The sequence below is a fragment of the Miniopterus natalensis genome, chromosome 6 (genome assembly GCF_054644295.1).
Source record: "Miniopterus natalensis isolate mMinNat1 chromosome 6, mMinNat1.hap1, whole genome shotgun sequence".
Lineage (NCBI taxonomy): Eukaryota > Metazoa > Chordata > Mammalia > Chiroptera > Miniopteridae > Miniopterus > Miniopterus natalensis.
Window position 1 is genome coordinate 83,227,877 of NC_142086.1, and position 22,999 is coordinate 83,250,875.

Below are 22,999 nucleotides of genomic sequence, written 5' to 3' on the forward strand. Positions count from 1 at the left end.
GAGGGGGACTTCTGCCCAGGCAGGAAGAGGCCCCCACACTTGGTGTTCACCCCCATACCTAGCCTACCCCGATGTGGACAAGGGCAGCTGAGGGGAGGCAGGTCTTACTGGGAGGCCGGGGAGCCCAGGCGGTCCATCCCGCCCAGGCACACCAGGGAGGCCTGCGGGTCCTGGGATGACTGAGCTGTTCATGCCGAAGCGGCCTGGCTCTCCGGGCAGACCTGGGACGCCGGGGGGCCCAGGGGGGCCAGGGAAACCTCTTGGGCCCTGGACACAGAAAAACACAACAGTCATGCACATGGCATCTGCCAAAGGACAGCTGCCCCCGCCGAACTGGCCCCCCATCCCCTACGTTCCACTTGTGCATGGAGACAGTGGGGCAGCAGCCACCTGGGCCAAGGGACACTCACTCGAAGGCTCTCCAGGTCACCGCCGAACCCGGACCCCTCCATGTCAATGAAGGTCTGAGAAAAAAAGACCAGACACCCGTCACCCAGAGCCCAGACCTTCGTCCACACGTCTCTGGCCCTGCACAACGCTGTCCCCTAGGCACTGCCCCATGTCACCACCAGGTCAAGACAGGAAGCAAAGAGAGAGTGAAGATAGGATCCCCTCCAAGTGAAAGAGCCTGAAGGAGACCCTTCTGAACCCCAGAACTACCCGGAGGGTTTTCTGCTCTACCCTCAGCCCCATAGGCAGAAGCTGACTCCCTTGGGCCCAGGCACCGCTCAGGAAGGCCGATTCCAGATTTGAGGGCAAGTAGGTAATGGGAGGGTCCCTCCTCTGGGACCTTCCCATGGTGGAAGAGGCTGCAGGCGGGACTCACCAGCTTGTCGTGTCTGAAGGAGGGTCCTGGTGGCCCCGGAGGCCCTTGGGGTCCTGGGGGTCCTCTTGGACCAACCCCAGGATCCCCCTGGGAAGAAAAGATGCCTGGTCATACCAAGTAGCACGGCGCCGCTGTAGATTGGGGATCCAGATTGTAACGCGGCCCACCCACAGCCCCAGCCAGGTTAGACTCACCTTCTCACCTTTGGGGCCCACGTCTCCTTGCGTTCCCGGGAAGCCCTGAGGCCCAATGTCACCCTGGAAGACACAGGCAGGCAGCTCAGTCAGGGGGAAAGCACCTCTGTCTCATCACCGTCTGAGCCACCAGACCTGCAGCTTTGTGGCTTTGAGCCCTGAATGTCTGCTCCCTTGTGAGCATTGAGGAGAGGCAGACAAAAGCTGAACCTGAGCTGGGACCAGAGGTGGATACTTCTGACTTTGGGGACTCCTGAGGCTCTGCACATGACCCTCCTACAGACAGCTCCCTGGAGAACCTGCACAGAACTGACTAGAGCATCCTGCAGACATCTACCCATTATGTGTGCGGGTGCATGCCATGTTGCATGCCACCTGGGTAGTGGGCTAGAGGCCCTTGTGGCCTAAATGACCATCAAGGTATTTTAATGTCCACATGTGCTTGGAATACTGCAGGGTCTGTCAGACTAAAAACTGCAAAGCTAATGCACTCTATTAGAGCAAGCTTGTTAATGGAGTCATTTGAATCCTAAATCAATCAATCTCTCTCTCTCTCTCACACACACACACACACACACACACACACACACACACACACACACACACGCATGTCCCTGCTCTGTGGAAGCCCCCATTACCACTGAGTGCTCGTTACTTTCCTCACACACCTTATCAGTCTTGTTGCAAAGCTTTGTCGTCAATTGTGAATGAAAAGATTAATTAGGGATCATTCAGGTGTCAACATGAAATATCCCTTCTTGTTTGGCACGTTTTTAACTAGTCTTTTGTGTCCAGGGTTGGTCAGCGACACTCTCTTCTGCCTGCTGTTTGCTGGTCTGTTGCTTCCCAAATCTTTATTTATGACCTTGTGTCATTTTATCCTGTTTCTTGGAACTAGTATTTGTTGATTTTTCAAAATCCAAATTAAGTGTTTTAAGACAAAAACTCTTACATCTACTGAGACCACAGACTAGTCTGCAACTAACACCTACAAATAAACAAACGTGTCTTCTGCTCCACGCATGCACTGCCTCCAACCACAGGCGGCCTTCTATTTCTCCGCTATGCATTTTTTCCTCTAAGAATTTGGAAGTTATACCTTTTTTCCATCCCCTCCGATAACTAGCCTAAACATCTCAATACATATGCATAACTTTATATTTTTCTACAAAGAGTTAAACTTGTATTTTCTTAACAAAGTTAAGTTGCATTTTCCAAATGGCTTCATTTTGAAATCTCTTCACTGTGCTGAACTTGAAAAGTGTCACAGGATAAAACGTCCTGAGGGGTTTACACAAATGTCATAGATAATACCTGGCTCTGAGAGAAAAGCAAACTTACGGGTTTTCCATCTTCCCCAGGGTCGCCCTGGAACATGCAAGAGAAATGGTTAGTGATGGACTCATGGGCTCTTGTGCCCACAGCATCTGACATGGAATTGGACCCTGGGCTCCATGCCTTCCACAGACCTGACTCCCATGGGAGGACCTCCACCCAAGGTCTGGCCACCTTTGTTCGTGGTGGGCTGGCCTCAGCTGGCTCTGCCCGCAGCCTCCCAGCACCCTCCAGCTCTCCCACAGGGAGGGGAGCAGCCAACACAGTGCATACTGTCCTGGGGTCTCCAGGGTCCCTAGGGTCCAGCTGCTCTGCCACATCAGCTGCACCCTCTCCCCTTCCTGCCTGAGCCCCCACCCCAGCTGGACCGAGGAGAAATGTGTACTTACTGGCTCACCATCTCTTCCAGGGGCGCCATCCTTCCCTGGTGGCCCTGGGGGTCCAGGGGGTCCCTGTGGCCCAGGGACAGCCCGTGCATCAGGACTCTGCACCACTGGGCCTGAGAGACGCTGGAAGGAGGAAAGGGCACAGGCTGGGGGGCCACATACATGCTTACCTGCCCACCCACCACCACACTCTCCTGTGTTCTGGGCTGAGCTCAGTACCACACAGGGGGACACACAAAGTAGACACACACAGGGGATACAAGAGTGGACCCACACAAGGTTCAGGCTGGTGGCACTGACATTAACAGGGGTCTGCCCAGTTGTCCCCTATCCCTACCCACATGTTCCTCATGCTCTGGCCAGAGCCTCCCAGCCATGCCCATCATGTGCCAGGCAAAGGGACACAGAGGAAGAGTGTGGGCCCAGAACTTGGTTGGGTCACCAATGAGCAGACCAGAGGCATAGACTGCTCTGGGGCCCCCATGGTTCTGGGTCAGGGATGTGCCTCACCTCTTCCAGGACATCCTCAGAGGTCTGGATGCTGCTGTCCAAGGTGGTGACTATATTTGAGCCAGGAAGGGTCTGAGCTGGGGAGCGGGGGCACAGAGGTCATACCCCTGAACGGAGGCAACAGTCTCTGCTCTTGGCTCATGCTCCCCTCCATGGCTGCTTATCGCCGCCTAAACACATACTCCAGTTGTCTCTCACACTCAGTGTCACACACACACTCCACTTCTCGCTGAGCCACTTGAGAGTCCCCTGCATTATCATGACCCTTTCCCCCTGAATGCCACATCTCCCAAGAACAATTGTGTTTTCTAATGACCTGGTGGTCACATATGCAAAACTCAGCATTGTCACATACAGTGACCTAACACACAGCCTGATTCGGGTTTCCCCACTGCTCAGTGGCGTCCTGTGTAGCTTCTTTTGGGGAAACAGTGACAGTGGGGAAACCAGCCCCACTAAGTACCCTGCCCATAGACCAACTCTGGCCAAACCAGCCCCCTGCCTGAGCTGCACATCTCCCCAAAGCTGCAGATACCAGCATGCAGAGAAGAGCAGGGCCCATGCCACTGCAATGCTTGTGTGTGGCCCCGTTACCCACTGTCCCTGTTCTCTGCTTCTCCCATTTGTCAATTTCCTCACTGGGTGAAGGATGGGCACACGTAATTTGCTTGAACATAATTTGAGGGTAAACTTGAGGCTGTTCCCCAAACCTTTCACTTGAACATTCTAGCATCACTGAGTCAATTGGAAAACACAGGACTCATGCTGCACTGAAATTTCACATGCACCTGGTGACTTGCAGAGGCCCTGTCTTCTGAGGGAAGTTCAGAGGCATGTCTGACCCTGGCTGGGGTTTGACTGACACTCTGGGCGCTTCACCCACCTTGCTCATCCTGGCTGTGCCTGTGGGAAGCACATCCCTGACAAATGCCACAGGCATCACTCCCTTAGCCCACCGAGGGGAAAATGAGAACAGCGGGAACCTGTAGGACTGACCGTCAGTTCTCACTCATTTGTTCTTTTCTGTTTCTAATTTGGCTGCATTGAAAATGTATTATTTCAGTAACTTAAAAATCAATCTGTGCTTTTTCCTAAGTAAAAAAGTCTATGTAATTTTCTAAAACCTTGAAATTAATGTGCAGACAGAACCCTACAGATACCCCTGGAGTCCTGTCTCCTGGCCATTCAGTCAGACACTAATCTAGGTGCCACTGGGAAGGGACCTGCAGATGTAACTGATAGGTTACTAGCCCGCCCACTAACATAAGGAGATCACTCTGGAAGTTCAGGGTATGACCCAATCATCACCGAAAGCCCCAAAATAGAAGACGAAGGCAAGAGGGGGGGTCGTGAGGAGGAGCTGAGGAATGTGGGTGACCTCTAGAGCCCGAGGGCAGTCCCTGGCTGACAGCAATAAAGAACCTGGACCCTCAGTCCTACTGCTGCAGGGAAAGACGCTCCCCTGGGCCTCCTGCAGGGAAGCAGCCCTGCCCACCAGCCTTCAGCCCTCGGTTCCAAGGAGGACTCCTGCCTGCAGATCTGTGAGGCAAGACATGGTGCAGCTGCAGACAGCTAAATTTGTGGCAGTTTGTTGCAACACAGCAATGAACTAAGACACACTTCATTTTCAATGCATCCCGGGCACCCTGGCCCTGCCTCCAGCAGTTCTGTGCTTGTGTACTCTCTGGGCCAGCGCACCTCCAAGGTCACCAAGGGGAGTCCCTGACCCCATACTGCTGACCCCAGGGTGGTTCCACTTCATAGAGGTTCTGGGCAGAGAAGTCTCTGCCCTCACAACCTACTCTCATGTCCTCCTAGTGACCCACTGGCCCCCAGGCTGAGCAGTGGCATGTCACTCCAGCAGCACACTCAAGACAGTCCCACAGATACCCCAGAAAGAAGAAAACAATAAACAAACCCTGGGAAAGAGAAGCACGTGTTCCACAGCCACTCTGCCCTGACTTCTCCTGGGGACAGCTTGTTCCCACAGATGACCCCATATGTGCCAGGGTGGCTAGGGGGCAGGGCAGGTGCCAACCACTCCCCAGTCTGGGGCTTGTGTCTGTGATGGACAGGAGCCCCTCACTCAGCCACACATACACATGTGCATGTGCACATAGCACTAACACACGCATATACCACTAACACGCACACCACTAACATGCACACACACCCACAAGAGCTTTACCTCCTAATAAAGACACAGTAGTTTGCTCCTCGATTTCTTCTGTTCTGGAATCTTCTGAGTTGCTGCTTTCAGCCAAGGGAGGAAAAGTGACTGGGGGAGCCTCAGGGAGGCTGGGCTTTAGAGACGCTCCCTGGCAAGGTAAATGGGAAAACACCTTCGTTATTCGGCAAACTTGGACGTCTTGTGAATGCGTATGCTGTCAAATGTTAGATTTATATGGTTTGTAAAATAAGATCTTTCTACACTTTAGGAAAGATGAGGAAGAAGCCTCAGGCCTTCACCTCAGGCAGGAAGAAGTTCAGGGCCCTCCAGAGCTGTTCTCTTCTAAACAGCCAGAGAGGTGGGGTCCCCTCCCCTAGCAGCCCCACCTGGAGAGCCCAGCAAGTCCTCGAACTCCACAAGCCCACCAACTTCCCCCATGCAAGGGAGGAGTCAGCACCCACTCCCTCAGCTCACAGCCCAGGGTGGTCCCTCAGTGACACTCCAGAGCCCTGTCTCCTTCCCGTAGTCCCAACAGAGAAGGGCAAGTGGTCAACACTGTCACAGATGCCCTCAGGTGGAGGGAGCTCTGGTGGTTCACTGCATGTTGGGTGTGGCTATGATGTGTCCTTGGCAAGGGCCCTGACCCTGCACTCCATGGTCGGGTGGCTGCCACCCACCCCCACCCCCACCCGCAGGGGATGAGGCATATCTGCCCTGAAAACCGGTCTTCCCTGTTCCCAGAGGCGCCATGGAGCCTGGGGATATAGGTATAAGTGCATGTTCAAACAGCAGGCCAGACGCTGCCTGCAGCTGGCCACCCCACACTGGGCATGCGCTCCCTGGAGACACTGTGTGTGGGCGACAGTCATCCTGTGAGTCTTGTCTGAGAGCTCCCCCCACTGTCTGGAGGGCAAGCAGCAGCCAGAGAGGGACACTAGGCCTTCTCCCGTGGCTGGGGACTCCCCCCCACCAGGCCCGCGCACCCCACAGGGGATCTGCCCAATGCCTCTGACAGTCACAGATGCACTCCCTCCTGCGTGTTCTTTCAGGCAGTGTAAGCTGGGGGACTCACCGAGCTGGCCTGTGCTGTCCTGCACAGCTTTCCCCTTCTCTGACTTACAGACCCTCTAGCCCCTTAGGCCCTAACAGCTAATGAGGACGCTCCATCAGAATGTTAAGGCCACCTGAGGGACTCAAGGAATGTGAAGAATTAGAAAAAACAATTTTAAGCATTCCCGAGAGAGGAGAGGGAGCATAGCGTGGGCTTGGACGGGGCCCTGGGTGGAGACCCTGCTAGTACTCACAGCTTCCATCTTGAGAAGCTCCCGGTTCTCCTCCTGCCCACTTCCGAAGTCTCCTGATGCCTAAAGGGTTTACAGGAAACAAGGAAGAAGCTGGTGACCGAAGCCCCAGTCCCAGCAGGGCCTAGAGAGCAAATCAGGGCAGGTCCCACCTGTCCCAGGCCCATCCCAGGCCAGGCAGGAGGGAGAGGACAGAAAGAAAGGGAGGTGCTTTTCATGGTCGCCAGGAGAAAACTGGCTCTCCCCTGAGTGGTGTCAATTGGTCATCAATGAGGCATGCCCAGTCAGACCAATTAGAACTGTCCACTGGAAATCAATTTGGCTCCTGAACAGACATACAGAGAACCATAAAGAAACATGTTCCTTTCCTTCCACTTGTCATCCTGTTCCTGGGTCGCTATCCAGGGAAACAGCCCAGAGGACAGAAGCCCCGTAGAGATCTGGAGCCTCCCCCCAGAACATGGCTTTCCTCCTGTCTGTCCATACCCCAGAACAGGTGGACCTGCCTCCTCAGGTCCCACGTGATTGTGTGCATACACACTCACAACATTCACACTTTTTTTTATAGTCGTTTTCTTTTCACTCACACTTTTTTTTTTAATACAGTCATCTTTTCCTTTTTCACTTACTCACATTTTTGCCGTGCTGACTGCTATAAACTGTATCACCTACTGGCTGTCCTGGGGACCGTTTCCATCCAGCATTCACTTTATAGTCCATGTGTGTTTTGAATGGAGAGTCCCAGGAAAGGGGGGGGGCACTTTTTTATGCTCTAGGGCAACTGAAAATGTTACCAGGTTCCTGGTATCCAAAATGGCATCTTTCAGAGAGACCTTTCCAGTCCCATCACGTTGGGGTTCCTGGGGAAGGCCAGCCCTTATGGCTTGGGCTCTCCTCCCAAGGGGTAGGGATGGGGGTGGAGGAGGGAGACTCACCCCATCATTGTCGTCGTCATCGTCCTCCAGGCAGTGCAGGGGGCTCACCTGGGGATGACCACGCACCCTCAGTTCCGCGATCATTCCCTAAACATAGAGGGAAAGAGAGGTCATCGGCGGTCCCAAGACAGGTGGCGGGGCACAGAGAGACCCTGACTCATGGAGCCTGGCACCCTCTGAGGTCAAGATTTCAGGTGATATAAACCTGAATGAGAGGGGTCCCTGCCCTGGGTCAGGCCAGTGTTGCTCCTGGTCAAACCTCCGATGCAGCAGGGAACAGTCAGATTAAGCGGAGAGAATCCAGGTCTTACTCTCTTTGCAATGTCACTTTTTTTCTTTTTTAATTTTTTTTTCCCCTTCACCCGAGGATATTTTTTCTGTTGCTTTTTAGAGAAAATAAAAGCAGGAGAGAGAGAGAGAAACATCGATTGGTTCCTTCCCGCATGTGCCCCGACCAGCTAGGGATTGAGCCTGCAACTGAGGTACGTGCCCATGGCCGGAATCGAACCCAGGACCTTCCAGTCTGCAGGCTGACGCTCTAACCACTGAGCAAAACCAGCTAGGGCTGCAACGTCACCTTTTCATAAAACAAGTGAGAGGTCAAGGACAAAACAGCCCACAGTGCTTGAAGAGAGCTCTTGGCTCTCCGTGCACATGGGCTGCTCAACCCAGAGGCAATTTCATCCGTTCACTCCTCACTCATTCATTCACTCACTCCCTCTCCCTCTCCATCCCTCACCAACGCTTGTTCCCTCACACGTTCTCTGCCCCGCACTGGGCACCAGGGCACAGCAGTAAACAGGGCCCTGACATCTCAAGTATTAGTGTGGATCTTAGAGGAAATCATGTCAGGTAAGATGGTAAGACAAAGATGAGGTGCGTCACTGAAAGTGGTGTCCCTGGGGACACAAAGCGGATGGAACTGGATGGGGGGAGGACGGGAGGGCAGCAGACACAGGCGGGGCAATGTCCTGAGCTGTGAGTGCAGAGGGTCCACTGCATGGAGAAGACACAGGACACCTACCTCAACAGGAGGCCCTAAGCCTGAGTCAGGGAGTGGGGGACAGTTGCCAGTTGGGGACAGCACAGGTGACAAGGACCTCATCCTGGCTGCACTGGGGCCTTGCAGAGAAGATCCCCAAAGGGTAGGGGTGCAGGGGTGGTACCAACTGCAGGATCTGAATCTCTGCCAACTACTCGAAGCCAAGTAGGTGAAGCTGGCGATCCAGGGCCTCCCAACACCAGCAGGGCTCCCACAAACCCAGGCGGATCCTGTGCCTTTGGCGTGTGATGTCCTGGCAAGTACCTGTCTTCGATGGCACTTTCCCTACCGGGAAGTTATGAGTGTTCTCATAACTTTTTCTAGTATTTTTTGTTTCTACTTAACATCTTGACCCACTGGGATTTACTTCAGTGCATTTTTCCCTAAGCAGAACCATGTCCCATCAGTTCTAAACTTAAACCACTCTTCAACAGAAAGCCCTAGGTCAGAGGTCGGTAAACATTCTTTAGAAATGGTCAGCTGGTCCGTATGTCCAGGCCTTTGTCACACGGACTGTGTTGTACCAGGAAATTGACCAGGACAATATGTAAAAGACGGGACGCAGCTGTCTAACCAAACCTTAGGGACGCTGACATTTTTATTTCGTAAGATTTTCACACATCACAAAATGTTCTTTTCTTCTAACCATTTACGCATGGAAAGCTCTCTAGCTTGCGGGCTGTATGGAAACGGGTGGCAGGCTGGATGTGTCTGAGGGCCGTGTGCACACTGCAGCCTAGGTCATTCAGTTTATTTTTCCAACTGCACTTCAGACTCCCTTTATCGACTGACCCTTGATCTCACGACCTTCCAGCTCTGTGCCAATAAGGAGCATGTAGCCACAAACACCCAGCTGAGCCCTTGCCTGGCTCCACTCATCTTTTGAGGCTCAGCTTAGGAAACACCTCCTTCTCCAGGAAACACCCCTGGACTCCCTCCTCAGGATGGTCAGCCTCTCCAGGGGCCAGTTCTGCCTGACTCCATGTTTCCCCTTCAACCCCTAGTGCTCACAGTGAGGCCTGTGGGACAGTGTCCCATCTTCCTGTGTGTGTGTGTGCATGGATGTGTGTACATGTGTATGCATATGTGTGTTGTGTGGATATGTACATGGTTTTGTGTGTGTGCATGTGCATGCATGTGGGCATGGATGTAGGGGAGGCACCATCCAGGTTCCAGGGTGCCACTGCCCAGAGGAAGCACAGGCCATTCAGACTTAAAAATGCAGGGGTCAGGCTCTGGGGTGACTAGGACAAAAGCCGGAGACCCACTGCAAATATTGAACAGACTTAGAGCCAAGTGTTAGGACATCCAGAGATTTCATTAATAAAGACCATTTAAAATATGTCCTGCCACTGCTTTGCCAAGGGCTACATGCCTTAAAGCTGCATACAGATGATCAGAACCCTACACTGTGAAAGCATGTCACTGAGGTCACTTGTGTTGGGGCTGCCTCCCTGGGACCCCAACCCCCCGGGCCCCCAGTATTCTCTGGGGGTGGCCTCTGACCCACCCCTTCTGCCCCTGCCCAGAAGGGTATATACTGGCCAGGCAGTGGGGCTAGAGAAGCCTATCTGGGGGGATGCAGCACTCCCAGGTCTGCCTCATCCTCACCTCCCTCCCTCCCTCCTCTGCTGGCTGGCCCCCCCAAGTAGGCCTGGTCCCTTGTCACCCACCCCAGCCACAGCTATGACTGGGCCACGCCCCCAATGTCCCATTTCCTTGTACTTCAGGCCATCTCACTGACATCCCACCAGACTCCTGACTATCTGCGTGAGAGCAGCTGGCTGCTTCAAGGTTTCTTCCCGTGGGGTCACGGGTGGACATGTACCTCCATTACAAACACCTTTCCTCTCCATCTCCACCCCAGGGAATCAGTATATTGCATGGTGGCTGTGGCGCTGTGTCTAGGTTATATTTGTGTGTGTCACTTCCCATGAATGACAGGGTTCCAAGCATTTGTCGTAAAGAGGGGTGTCAAGTGGAGCAGAGTCAGCATGACCTCTGGGGCCCCCGCACCCCCTCGGTCAGGAGTAGCAGGTCTGGTGCTGCTAGGCTTGGGGGCCATAGCGGGAGGAGGGCTATGGGGTTGGGGACAGTCACACTTTCCCTGCCCGCTCCGTGCCATCCTCAGTATCGAGCCTGTCCCTATAGCCCAAGCCTAGGTGGCCAGTGGGCAAGCTCTTGGCTTCAGTGGGCCAAGCACTGATTTATGTAATACAGCCAACAGAGCCACATGTAAGGAATGGTGACAATGTCCACACTCCTCGCTGAACACAAGGAGTGAACGTGGGATGAGCCAGTAACAGGACAGGCCCGGCCCTACCTGCCTGGAGACTACAAACAAGGGTCCAAGTGATTCACAGGCAGTTTGTCTGATAAACAGACACCTGAGGCCAAGAGAGAACCATAAAAGAAACCCCAGACTAAGAAGAAGGTGGCTTCACAAAGCAGCAAACGGGGAGTGAGGAAATGGGGACAATGGGGACACTTCCCACAAAGAGAAAGGGTGCCAAGAAAATGTGAGCACAGAGCACCTGAACCAGTAAAGAAAGGAGAGGTACATAAACATTGAACAAGAATCGGAAGTGGATGTTAATAAGCAAAACACTGTAATAACTGCGTGGAATAAATGATTTCCCAGGGATATTTATAACCGCATCTGACAAGAAGAATAAATCTGAAAAGACCAATGAGGTTCCAGGATTTTCTGACAGGAGAAAACAATAAAGGTTCAGTAAGGAATCATGGGGACCAGTCTGGGGGAATGCCCAGCTTCCTCCCAGCACCCTGAGCTTTTGTTTCTGCCAAGTTGTTTAAATCACACAACTCGAGTGACTCTTCCTAAGAATCTCAATTCAGAAAGTCTGAAAAACCTTGTACTAAATTGATCTGCATCAGACAACAGGCTGCTCTTTCACCTAGCTGGAATCTGACCAGAAACCCACACAGAAAACTCCTGAAACTTCTAGTCTGCACAGACACAGGAGCCAGTCCTTGCTTAACTTAGCTGAATGTGACACAGTGGTCGACAGGAGGCAGGGTGACAGCCCACAGTCAAACAGCAGCCTTACGCTGCCCATTTCTGTCTTTCTAACCGTCAGAGACTTTGCTGGGATGGTCAGCGCCATGGGAGTCTTCTCCAGGCCAGATTTAACCATATAAACACTTTAAATATCCCAACGGTTTTGTTTAAAAAAAGTAAGGTAAAAAGGCAAATTATAAACTGGGAAATAATATTTGCAGCACACAAAACCAAGCGTCAGTTTCTTTTGTATGTAAAGAGTTTGTAAAAATCAACAGGAAATGGTTTGAATCCATCAAAACAAAACGCAAAGAACATAAGTGGGCCAGTCACAAAAGAAGGACTACAAATAGCCACGAAACACATAAAAAAAATAAAGTCTGTCTTCACTAACCACCAAGAAATGCAAATTAAAATACCCAGAGGAAGTTTGCCAATGTATCTAACTGGCAGTCGTGTTTTCACAAATGACTTGTTGCCCTGGTGAGGTCTAGGGAGGAAGCCTCTGGTGCCTTCCCTGCACGATGGTGTGACCACTGGCTCCTCCCTTAGCACCCTGAGCTCTGGGCAGCCCTTGTCTCCATCAGCACATGGTCAGTTTTCTGTGAAACTGTCAAGGATATGGAACAATGGCATACTTTTCCATCTAGAAATGCCAGGGAAGTCACACAACAAACTGCCAGTAAACACAGCCCCTCCCTGGATGAGTCGACTCTCTGTGACTCCTTCTAGTTAATCATGTTTGAGAGTCAAAATGAAAACACAAAGAGGCCCAGTTTGCTATCAAAGTCCTGCTGGCTCCCAGACCCCATGGGTGAAATTTCTGCCAAAGGTGAAAGGCCATCTTTCAGAACCCGAATCTCCAGGACTTAGAACAACTTTAATCAAGCAGCTTTTGTCTGGGTAATAATTAACCTTCTGTCCTTTGAAGACACATCCCCCGTTAGCATACACAGGGACCCCTGTCTGGGGCGTGCCAGCAGCAGACTGGCTGTAATGTTAGAATTGAGTCAGCTCAGGTCAAGGGTGCCCACATGGTGTTTCCCGGAGGCGGGGGCCCCAGCTAGAGGTTCCAAATGTAGGGGCTGAGTGCCCAGGAGAAAGATCCCACCCAGGCTGTGGGGTTGGCCTCTCCCCAAATGAAGGCCCAGGGGGTAGGGGCTTCCCTGGGGACACAGTGAGACAGTTACCTGCCCAACACTGCTGGAGAAGTCCCGCCCACACTGCTCTGAGTAGGCCACTGAGCAGTTCGGTAAAATAATAACAATAGCATAAATGATGCTGGCACGAGGCCGGAAGCCCTGGCCCAGCCCAGAGGATGTGCAGCTTTCATGGGGTGCAGCCTATCCCCAGAAGGGCCGATGCTCGCTTCTACCCTCTGCTGTTGCCCTCTTAAAACTCCTAATTATGGATCAAGGGGCCCATTGCTTGCACTGTGCAGAGGTGGTGGCATGGACTGGCATCCTGTTAGAAAGGTGGCCCCAAGGGGGCCTCAGAGAAACCACTACAGCCCAGGGAGACCCTTGTTGGGGGTGGCCAACAGGCCAGAGCACCAGGGAATAAAAGACACGCTGGGTCCAGGCAGGTCAAGGACCCCTGGAGCCTGAGTCAGGTGGGGACCATTACCCCTTGTCCAGGTGGCCAGGCCCACACCTCCACACCTCCACACCCCACACCCCCAGAGCTGGTCAGTCCTCAAGCAGCAGCCATAGAGTTACCTGGAACTTGTCGGGGTCTGCTCCTCCGGCCTGAGCCACAAAGAGGCCTGAGCCGGGCTCCAGCTCCAGGCCTCGTGGAGATCGTACAAAGGACACCCACTGGACCTTCTCACAGTCCACAAAGAGTGTCACGGTGTCACCATCCACACTAAGTGCAAAGCGTGTCCACTGGCCAGTGAAGGCAGGCAGGGGAAAGCTGGCGGCCACATGTGTCTGGGCAGCACCAGGCTCGGTATACAGGAGCTGGATGTGCTGTTGGCCACCACTCACGCCCGACAGCTTCACACCCACTGAGACAACTGCTTGGGCCGCATCTGTGATGGCAAACAGCACCCCCGCACCCTCAGTGGCCGGCCGCACGTGGAAGAACAGCGAGAAGTCACGGAAGAACGGGATGGGGAAGTGGTACCGGGCCACCTGGCCGCTGTTGGCATCTGGGCCAAAGATGTAGGCTGGTCCCACGTCGGGGTCATCGATCTGGGTGACCTGCTGGGGCGGGGGCTCCCCGAGCAACTGGAGGAGCCCCACCTCTGTGACCACTTTTTCTGCGAAGAGGAAAAAGACACCTCGTGAGGCTGTGTGCAGAGCACAAAGGGGAAACCAAGTCATACACCTGGCACCTGTCCTGCTCCCCTGGGCTCTGCTGGCCAGGGATGTGGATGGGTACCCCATCTTACCCAGGCACATGTTGAGCCAGGACATAGTGGCCATAAGCCACTAAACCATCCCCTCAACAAGCTTGCAGGCGCAAGGGGGGACAGGACACAGCAGGGACCATCCCAAACCAGTGTGGCAGAAAGCGGGGAAAGGAGCCTGCTGTGAAAGGCTGGGGGTTCTGAGCTCACCTGCAACCTTGCCCCACATCCTGTCCCCACCCCCGACCCCCACTCTCAGACCCCTCCCACCCCCACGCGACCCCACCCCATGCTGAGATGCACAGAAACAATGTAGGGCACTGCAGAGCAGTAACATCACTCACTCCCTTACAAACAAGGGAAAGAAAGCTGTGCACGAGGGTGTACCCTGCAGCTTCATTCTCATCAGGAACCTGCCTGGAAACAAACCCCTAGGAAGGCAGAAAATGAGAGGGGGCTGTGTCTCCTAGAGGAACTGGCTTAGCTTGATCGGGTCCTGTGATTTCCACTACTAGCTGACACTCAATACAACTCATACCCCAGCAGTACATTCCATGGCAACCCTGGGGACTCCAGAGATGTATGAGCAGTTCCACTTTCTTTCCGTGAAATGCCTCAGGTTCCTGTTGGAAGCCTCCAAATGCCAAGGCCCTAAGATCACTGACCAGCTCTTCAGTTCCAGGCACCAAATGTGTGAGTGGAGGGTGTGGCCACCTCCCTGCAGAGCTTTTGGCAGGCTCAAGGCACTGGCCCTGCTGTCTTGGGTGGGAAACCATCATCTTTCCAAAAAGCCCTCTCTGAGAGCTTGAAGAATGCCTTTCCAGAATGCAGTGCCCCCATAGTGTCGAGGAACATGGAGCATGACACCTTTAGCAAGCTGGGGCCCATCTTGTGGCCCGTACTCTCCTCAGATCAAGAAATCAAGGGACTAGCCTCGTTGAAGACAGTTTTCCTTTCAGCAAACAGGCCAGCCACAACCAAGTGGGATTTATCCCAGGTATGCAAGGCTGGTTTTTGAAATTAACATAATCCATCACATCAAGGCTTAATGGGGGGGGAAAAAAATCACACAATCATATCAAAATTGCAGAAAAAGCACTTGACAAAAACCCAATACCCATTCATGATAAAAACTGTCAGTGAACTAGGAATAGAGCATAATTTCTTCCACTTGATAAAGACTATCTACAAATACCTTACAGCTAACATCATACTTAATGGTGAGAAACCTGAACCCCTCCCACTAAGGTCAGGTACAAGGCAAGAATGTCCCTCTCTCCACTTCTTTTCAACATCATACTGGAAGTCCTAGCTAATGAAATAAGACTAAAAAAAGGAAATAAAAGTACACAGATAGGGAAGAAAGAAATAAAACCGTCTGTTTGCAGATGATATAATCATCTATGTAGAAAATTCAAAAGAATTAACCAAAACAACAACAACAATTTAAAAAAACCTCCCAAAACCCCACCTCCTGGAGCTAATAAGTGATTACAGTAAGGTTGTAGGATACAAGATTAATATACAAAAGTTAATCACTTTCCTATATACCAGCAACGAACATGTGGAATTGGAAATTACAAACACTCTGGCCAGTGTGGCTCAGTTGATCGGGCGTCATCCCATGCACCAAAAGGTTGTGGGCTTGATCGCTGGTGGGGGGCAGGCAGGGAGTGGCTGACTGATCGATGTTTCACTCTCGCATCAGTGTCTCTCTCTCTCTCTCCCCCTTCCTCTCCAAAAAATCAATAAAAATATATTTTTTAAAAATACAAAACACCAAAATTAAGTACTTAAATATAAATGAAACAAAATATGTACACGATCTATATGAGGAAAACGACAAAACTCTGAGGAAAGAAATCAAAGAAGAGTTAAATAAATGTAGAGATAGTCCATGTTCATGGATAGGAAGACTCAGTATTGTCCAGCTGTCTTCCCAACTTGATCTAGAGAGTCAAGGCAACCCCAATCCAAATCCAGCTAGTTATTTTGTGGCCATTGACAAACAGCTTCTAAAGTATATAGAGAGACAAAGACCCGGAATAGGCAACACAGTGCTGAAGGAGAAGGAAGAAGTTTGGGGAATTACTTTAAATCTACAGCAATCAAGACAGTGTGGTGTTCTTGAAACAATGAAGTGATCGATGGAAAAGATGGAAAAGGGTAAAGGCAATACAATGGAGTAGAGATGATCTTTTCAACAAATGGTGCTGGAACCGCTGAACACCAATGTGCAAAAAATTAAATCTAGACACAGGCCTCTTACAGAAATTAACTCAAAGTGGATCACAAACCTAAACTTCACAAAACTCCAAGAAGAAAACACAGGAAACACTGCTGATGACCTTGGGTATGGTAATGACTTTTTAGATACAACACCCATCAAAAGCACAATTCATGAAAAAATATCATGGATAAGCTGGACTTCATTTAATTTCTTTAAGATTAGAAACTTCTGGTATGCAAAAGGCATACTAAGAGAATGAGAAAACAAGCCACAGGCTGAAAGAAAGTATTTTCAAAACATGTATCTGATAAAAGGAGATATATCTAAAATATACAAGAACACTCAAAACTCAACAAGAAGAAAACCAACAACTCGATTAAAAAATGGGCCAAAGATCTCAACAGATGCCTTACCAAAGAAGATGTAAATATGGCAAATAAGCATATGAAGAGATGCTCCACATCACACTCATCAGGGAAATGCAAATAAAAACAACCTGAGATACCACTTCACACCTATTAGAAGGGTTACCATCTGGAACACTGACAACCACATCTGGCCAGAATGTAGAATGACAGGAACTCTCAGTCACTGCTGATGGGAACACAACACAGTGCAGCCACACTGGAAGACAGTTGGGTGGTTTCTTACAAAACTAAACATGCTCTTACCCTACAGTCTAGCAATCACACTTCTTGGTATTTACCCAAAGGGCCTGAAAACATGCTTCCACACAAAAACCTGCACACAGATAATTACAGAAGCTTTATTCATAATTGCCCAAACTTGGAAGCAACCAAGATGTCTTTCAACAGGTGAATGACTAAATGTGGAACATTTAGACTATGGAATATTATTCAGTGATAAAAAGAAATGAGCTATGAAGCCATAAAACGATATGGAGGAAATGTTAATGCATACTAAGTGAAAAAAGCCAGTCTTAAAAAGCTACGAAATGTATTATTCCAACTCTATAACATTCTGGAAAAGGCAAAACTGCAGAAACAGTAAAAAGTTCAGTGGTTGTTAGGGGCTGGGTGAGGGAAGGATGGGCGGGCAGAGAACGGGATTTTTAGGGCAGTGAAACTACTCTGTATAATACTGTAATGATGAGCACATGTCATTTTATACATTTGTCCAAACCCACGGAACATACAACAGGAAGGGTAAATCCTAATGAAGACTATGGACCTGGGTGATAGATGATAAGTGTGTGTCAGTGTATGTTCATCGATTGCAGCAAATGTACCATCTAGTGGGAATGTTGAGAGCGGAGGAAACTAAGGATGTTGCGCGGTGAGGGGGGGCATATGGAAAATCCCTGGACCTTCCCCTCAATTTGCTATGAACCTAAAACTGCTCTAAAAAAAAAAGTCTTTTAAAAAAAAATCAGGCAAATGACAACAGAAAGTAAGCAAATATTGCAACACTGCTATCAGATAAAACAGAATTCAGGTTGAAAGCCATTAAGTGGGACAAGGGGATGATACTTTTGATGTGCTGACATGCGTGATGGGCCTGGCACCACCCACATTCACCCAACGGTGGTGCCCCCAATGCACTCGGCCAACGGCGAGGGAGGGGTGGGAAGTTCTCTGCAAATGACTCCGCCAGTGTGATCACAGTGATGGCCCTTGAGACGGGGAGATTATCCAAATAAACCACATACACCCTTAAAAGCAGAGAAGCCCTCCAGCAGGGACAGAGAAGGAGTTGTGATGAGGGAAGAAGGGAAGCAGAGATGGCAGCACCAGATGGGCCTGGCTGGCTCTGAAAATGGATGAGGGGCCAAGGGGCAAGGGATGTGGGCAGCCTCCAGAAGCTGGGAAAGGGTGGGAACAGGATCTGCTTGCAGCCGTGGGAGAACCCGCCCTGAGACACCTTCATTTGAGCCCAGTGGGAGGATCCCTGACTTCTAATCTCCAGGAGTTAAGGTAACACAACTGTGTGGTTGTAAGCCACCAAGTTTGTGGTCATTTGTCACAGCAGCCCCAGGACACTCCTGCACACGCATCTATGCCAATACACAGAGGGGCTGTGAGGGGCTTGGGTTGCGTTCAGCCCTCTCTTGTGCGATTTGAATCCTGCTAACCGTGTGTTCACAGCTAGTCCTGGGACAAAAACCTGACACAGGAGAGAAGCAGTGAAGGCAACGTGAGGGGAGAGCGGTCCTGGGGGTAAGAGCAGAGGATGAAAGAAGTCCCCCAAGGCCAGCATCTGCACACTCCCTCCTCCTCAGGACCAAGGATGCAGGTCTACAGAAACTGCCCCTTTGGGGGGGCTGCCCACAGACCCTGCCCCCATGCCCGCAACCCTGTCCCTCTCACCTGAGCTCCCTCCTTGCTCAAGGGGGCAATCCCCCTGCTGGCCCACCCAGTGTGGACACAGTGAGGACCTGGGACCTGCTCCTGCTCTCCCAGGGTGAGGGCCTCACTCGCTTTTCTCTGTGGCTTGAGGGACAAGCTCACAGACCGCAGGCAAGACCCTGCACCAGGTCCTCAACAGTGGGCTGACTGACGGCCAGCTCCAACTCCAGCTCCAGCTCCAGCTCCAGCTCCAGCACAGGGCTCCCAAGGTGGCCTTCTCTGTCCTGACTACCTCCCTAAACACAAGCCACTGGCTGGATTGTCTCTAGCCCCTCCCTGACCCTGCTCTCCTTGAGGGGGCAGAGAGGAACAGATACAGGGGAGGCCTTTCCAGCAGCTGGGCAAAGCTGTGACCTCATGCTGGTGTGCTTGGGACCAGGTGACCCATCCATGCCCCACTAGCCCACCACAAGGGGAGTGGGAGCCATCTCCATCCTGGGCCACCCTGCAGGGCACACGCAAGAGGAGGGGTGGAAAAGGTGGTGCGGCAGTTCTGGACAGGTCCCGGGAAGGAAGCAGCACCCAGGCTCAGGTCTCCATCTCCCCCTCCCCCCCAGAGATACACCCCACCACACACACAGCCCAAGGACCTCACTAGGCCAGTGATGGTTGTTGCATCCCAGCACCCCTACTCACCAGGATCCCCACTACTGGCGGGGGGAACATTCACCAATATAGGAGAGGGGCTGGGGCCTTCCTGGTCCCTCCGTTTCCTACCAGGCCTTCCTCTGCCGCCGCCTCCCCCAGCATGAAGGAGTGGGAAGGCCAGGTGATGGGTAGTTCCCACTAAAAAGCCAGAGGATGGGGAAAGGCATGTGGGACGCTCCCCAGCCAGGCCACACCCAGGAAGGTCCCTGGTGGGATAAACAACTGAAGCCCACCACCAGCAGGAGGGGGTGCACAAGCGAGCAGTGAGAGCTGACGGCAAAATCCCCCAGGATCCTGCTAGGAACGCAGCCTCCCTCACAGGCCGGGGACCCTGCCAATTGTGCAGATGTCCAGTGAGAAATCCCCTTTAGGCCACTCAGCTGACCAGACCACCTGCAGTTAGAGATTCCACACCCCACACCCTCAAAAAGAGATTGGAGGCCTGCCTGAGGCCTAGCAGCAGGTCTGGTGTGTGCAGGCCCTGCCCCAGCTCCGTGGAGCGCGAGGAGGGGGTAGGCTATGAGCTGCCAGGGGAGCTGCCACGTTCATTCACATGGAACCTGGGGCCTCCTGGCAGGACACTCCCTGTGAGGCGGCCCTGCCACACACACTTGGTGGGGTCAGGGTAAGGAGAAGACCCTGGCAAGCCCAATATTTGGGTGTTCCAGGCACCAAGTGTGTATGGGACATGGGAACATGCAGTTCACCATGGCCTCCAAATCAGAGCCCACTGTGCTGACAGCTCAGGACTCGGCCCCTGACCACTCCCCCAGCCCCACCAGCTCACAGGGGCAGCCACAGGGCCCCCAACCCTGCACATACCAAGCCTCTCAGAGCAGGGCTAGAGTGGGCTGTCCCCCTGCTGGACACCCTCCTGGCCACTCCTGCTCGAGAGCAGGGCTCAGCCTCCCTGCCCCTCTGTCTGTAGCAGCTGTCATCCTCCCTCCAGTCCAGCCTCTGGTGTGCCTCTTCCTTGGGGCACCACTGGCACTTGTTTCTGCCCTGGCCCAGGCCTAGGCGCCAGCAGCACCCCCTCACTTCACCCCAGGCCTGGCACAGAGTGCCAGGGAGTCACCCACACATCCCTCAGGGTTCCAGCAGGGGGATACACCCTCGAAGTCCAGTGCAGCCACCCCACCCCCACCAGCCCGGTTCCAAAGCAGGGACGGATGAGTGGTCAAGGCTGCTCCCCACGGGAGGGAAGGGAAAGGGACACGCATAGCCCAACATGCATGAGGCCAAGGCTTCTAAGAATAGCCAGGGAGCAGGCTCTTCTCAGGGGCTGGGCCCCACTGTGGGCACAAAGGGAACTGGGGGCCTGAATGGCTGGACTGCCCTCCCCCCTCCCCCACTAGAGGAGCAGAGACTGCATTGGAGCTCATGGCCCCAGGCTGGGGTGGCTTCACATGAGCTCCACAGACTCCTGCCTGCTGACATGGTTTTGACCTTTCAACCTTCAGAGAAGCAAGCGCCCCCTCCCTGTAGTGTCCACCCTTGCAGCCCCCTCCACTCGATCAGTCTGGGGCTACAGAAAGGAAGTCACTGCGGCGTAGTGGCTGGAGCAGAAGCCAGAAGCAGGTGGGAATCCTGGCTCCCTCGGCATATCGTGTCATGCTCTATTTCCCTTCCATGACTGGGGGTGTCTCTGAGGACTAAATGAACTAAAATGCTTGGGATGGGGCTGCTTCCCACACATCTGCCGTTGTCATGGACAGGGTGCAGGCCTCTCCAGACCTCAGCCTCCCCGGAGCAAAGGAGGTATTGCATTCCTGCCTCTTGAGAGTTTGATGGGCACCTGACCATAAAGGACAGCACGGGGGGTAAAGGGGCCTATGCCAGGTTTACACCAGCCCTGCCTGGCTCGCAGGAAAGGGCAGAAAGGAAAGGGTGGGGCGGATGGGCTGGCCATTACCTGCAGCCGGCCCAATGAAAACACAGTACCCGTCCTCCTGGGCCGGGAGCGAGGCACAGGTGACTGGCAGCCTGCCCCCGTCCAAGTGGCTCCAGCATGCATCCTCCAGGGCCTCGCAGAACTGGCGGCAGGGTGGTGGGGCAGGCAGGGGGCCAGTGCCACAGGGTGGGGCCAGCAGCAGGCAGAAGAACCAGGCAAGGAAGCGGTGGCAGTGCGTCCGGAGGAGGCCACCCCAGGCCTGAGCGGCGGCCCATACTTCCTCTCCACTTGAGTGGTGGAGGTGGTTGGGCAGCCAGGAGCGCCCAATGCCCAGGCTGCCACAGACCGGTAGGAAGGGCGGCAGGGGCAGGCAGTGGCCGGTGGCATAGCGGACAGGCTGCACTGTGGGGGTCAGCCGGTGAGACCCCAGCTGCACAAAGTTATTAGCAAGATCAGGCCCCACAGAATTAGCCACGTGAGGAACCCAAGCACCGCTGTCCCCAATTAAAGCTGAGAGTGAGATTTGAGACAGATTGGTGCGGGGGTCAGAGGGGAGAGCCGAGGGGGCAATGTGCGCTCTCAGGGAACCCATCACCAGGGGAAGCAGAAGTGGCTTGCGCTTGAGGATGTCAGGGTGTTGGTGCTGTGGGCCAGAACGGGCTGCCACGGACAAGAGTCCTTTGCCATCCAGATCCAGGGGCCAACCTGGGGACTGCTGGCTCCCCCAGGAAAGGGTCCCACCCAGCATGGAGGAGAGAGCTCTACCTGGGGACTTTGGTGGCACCGAGGGCTCCCTGAGCAGTGCCCAGGGCCTGTCCAGGGAGGATGGTGGCTGGGTGGGCACTGGAAGGCTGCCGGCCTCAGTCCTCTTGGTGTCCGGAGAGCTCAGGGCCCCACTGGGCAGCCAGGACACAGAACCATTCTCCTGAGGGGCACTGGTTGGTCCAGAGAGGGTGAGAAGGCCTGTGGGGATTGCAGGTGCTGGCATCTCCATCCTGGTAGTATTCTCGGTGGGGGTGGTATTATCCCATAGCTGGACGAAGTTCCGGATGCCCATAGCCACGTTCAGGATCTTGGCTCCAACGCCAGCAATATTCTCTTCCTTCGTGTCCGGGCTCGCAGTGGAGGCGGTGGAAGCAGGACGGGAAGTGGAGGCCTCGCCCTGGCCAGCCTCCAGCCTCTCCAGGGACAGCTCAGGGCTGGCAGGGGCAGTCCCCTGCTCAGTGGGGACATCCTGAGGGGCTACCTGCGTGGTGATATCCTCTGTGGGCTGTACAGGTGGGCTGCCTGGAGGCAGGGAGACCCGTGAGGCTATGGGCCTGTCTATCTGAGTGGGCAACCACAGCCAGTCCAGCAGATCAGCCCGGGTGGCAGCGAGGCAGCAGGTGAGCAGCAGCAGCAGCAGACCTAGGCAGCGGCCGCTGGGGTCGGGAGCCATCGGGGCTGTGTGCACACGGAGAGGAGGGCGGGCAGGCTTCTGCCCTCCGGGAGGTGGGGCCAGCCCGGCTCCCGCCCTTCCAGCCCTTCCAGCCCTCCCCGCCCACGGCCTGCAGTCAGCAACCCCATTCATGTCTCCAGGCGGCTCTTCTACCTTTTCACTCTCATGTAAGAAAAAAAGACGGAAACTTCTAAATCAAGGTGACAGGCACCCTTGAGAACTTCTCACGCCTTCTTAAAGCAGCCACAGACTTCAATAGGTCAAGGGGACATTTAAGCACATTCAATGAAATTCCTAACTCCCTGAGCTGTGAGCTGGAGGAGGCCTCGCTTCCCCTTGCCAGACTGCGGTG

The 22,999-nt window shown here is 53.3% G+C and overlaps 1 protein-coding gene across 1 annotated transcript in view; it reads right to left on the reverse strand.

The window, feature by feature from the left end:
- COL18A1 (collagen type XVIII alpha 1 chain) overlaps window positions 1-22,647 on the reverse strand; it is a 43,148-nt gene extending 20,501 nt beyond the window's left edge. Inside the window, exons 1-12 of the mRNA XM_087818390.1 lie at window positions 21,231-22,647; window positions 13,440-13,984; window positions 7,658-7,744; window positions 6,726-6,785; window positions 5,440-5,569; window positions 3,252-3,328; window positions 2,745-2,864; window positions 2,362-2,388; window positions 1,021-1,083; window positions 827-913; window positions 411-464; window positions 109-267 (exon numbers count right to left, since the gene is read on the reverse strand). Coding sequence (XP_087674516.1) covers window positions 109-267; window positions 411-464; window positions 827-913; window positions 1,021-1,083; window positions 2,362-2,388; window positions 2,745-2,864; window positions 3,252-3,328; window positions 5,440-5,569; window positions 6,726-6,785; window positions 7,658-7,744; window positions 13,440-13,984; window positions 21,231-22,647 — 2,826 coding nt within the window. The remainder of the gene's footprint in view (window positions 1-108; window positions 268-410; window positions 465-826; window positions 914-1,020; window positions 1,084-2,361; window positions 2,389-2,744; window positions 2,865-3,251; window positions 3,329-5,439; window positions 5,570-6,725; window positions 6,786-7,657; window positions 7,745-13,439; window positions 13,985-21,230) is intronic.
- Between the last annotated feature and the right edge of the window lie 352 nt (window positions 22,648-22,999).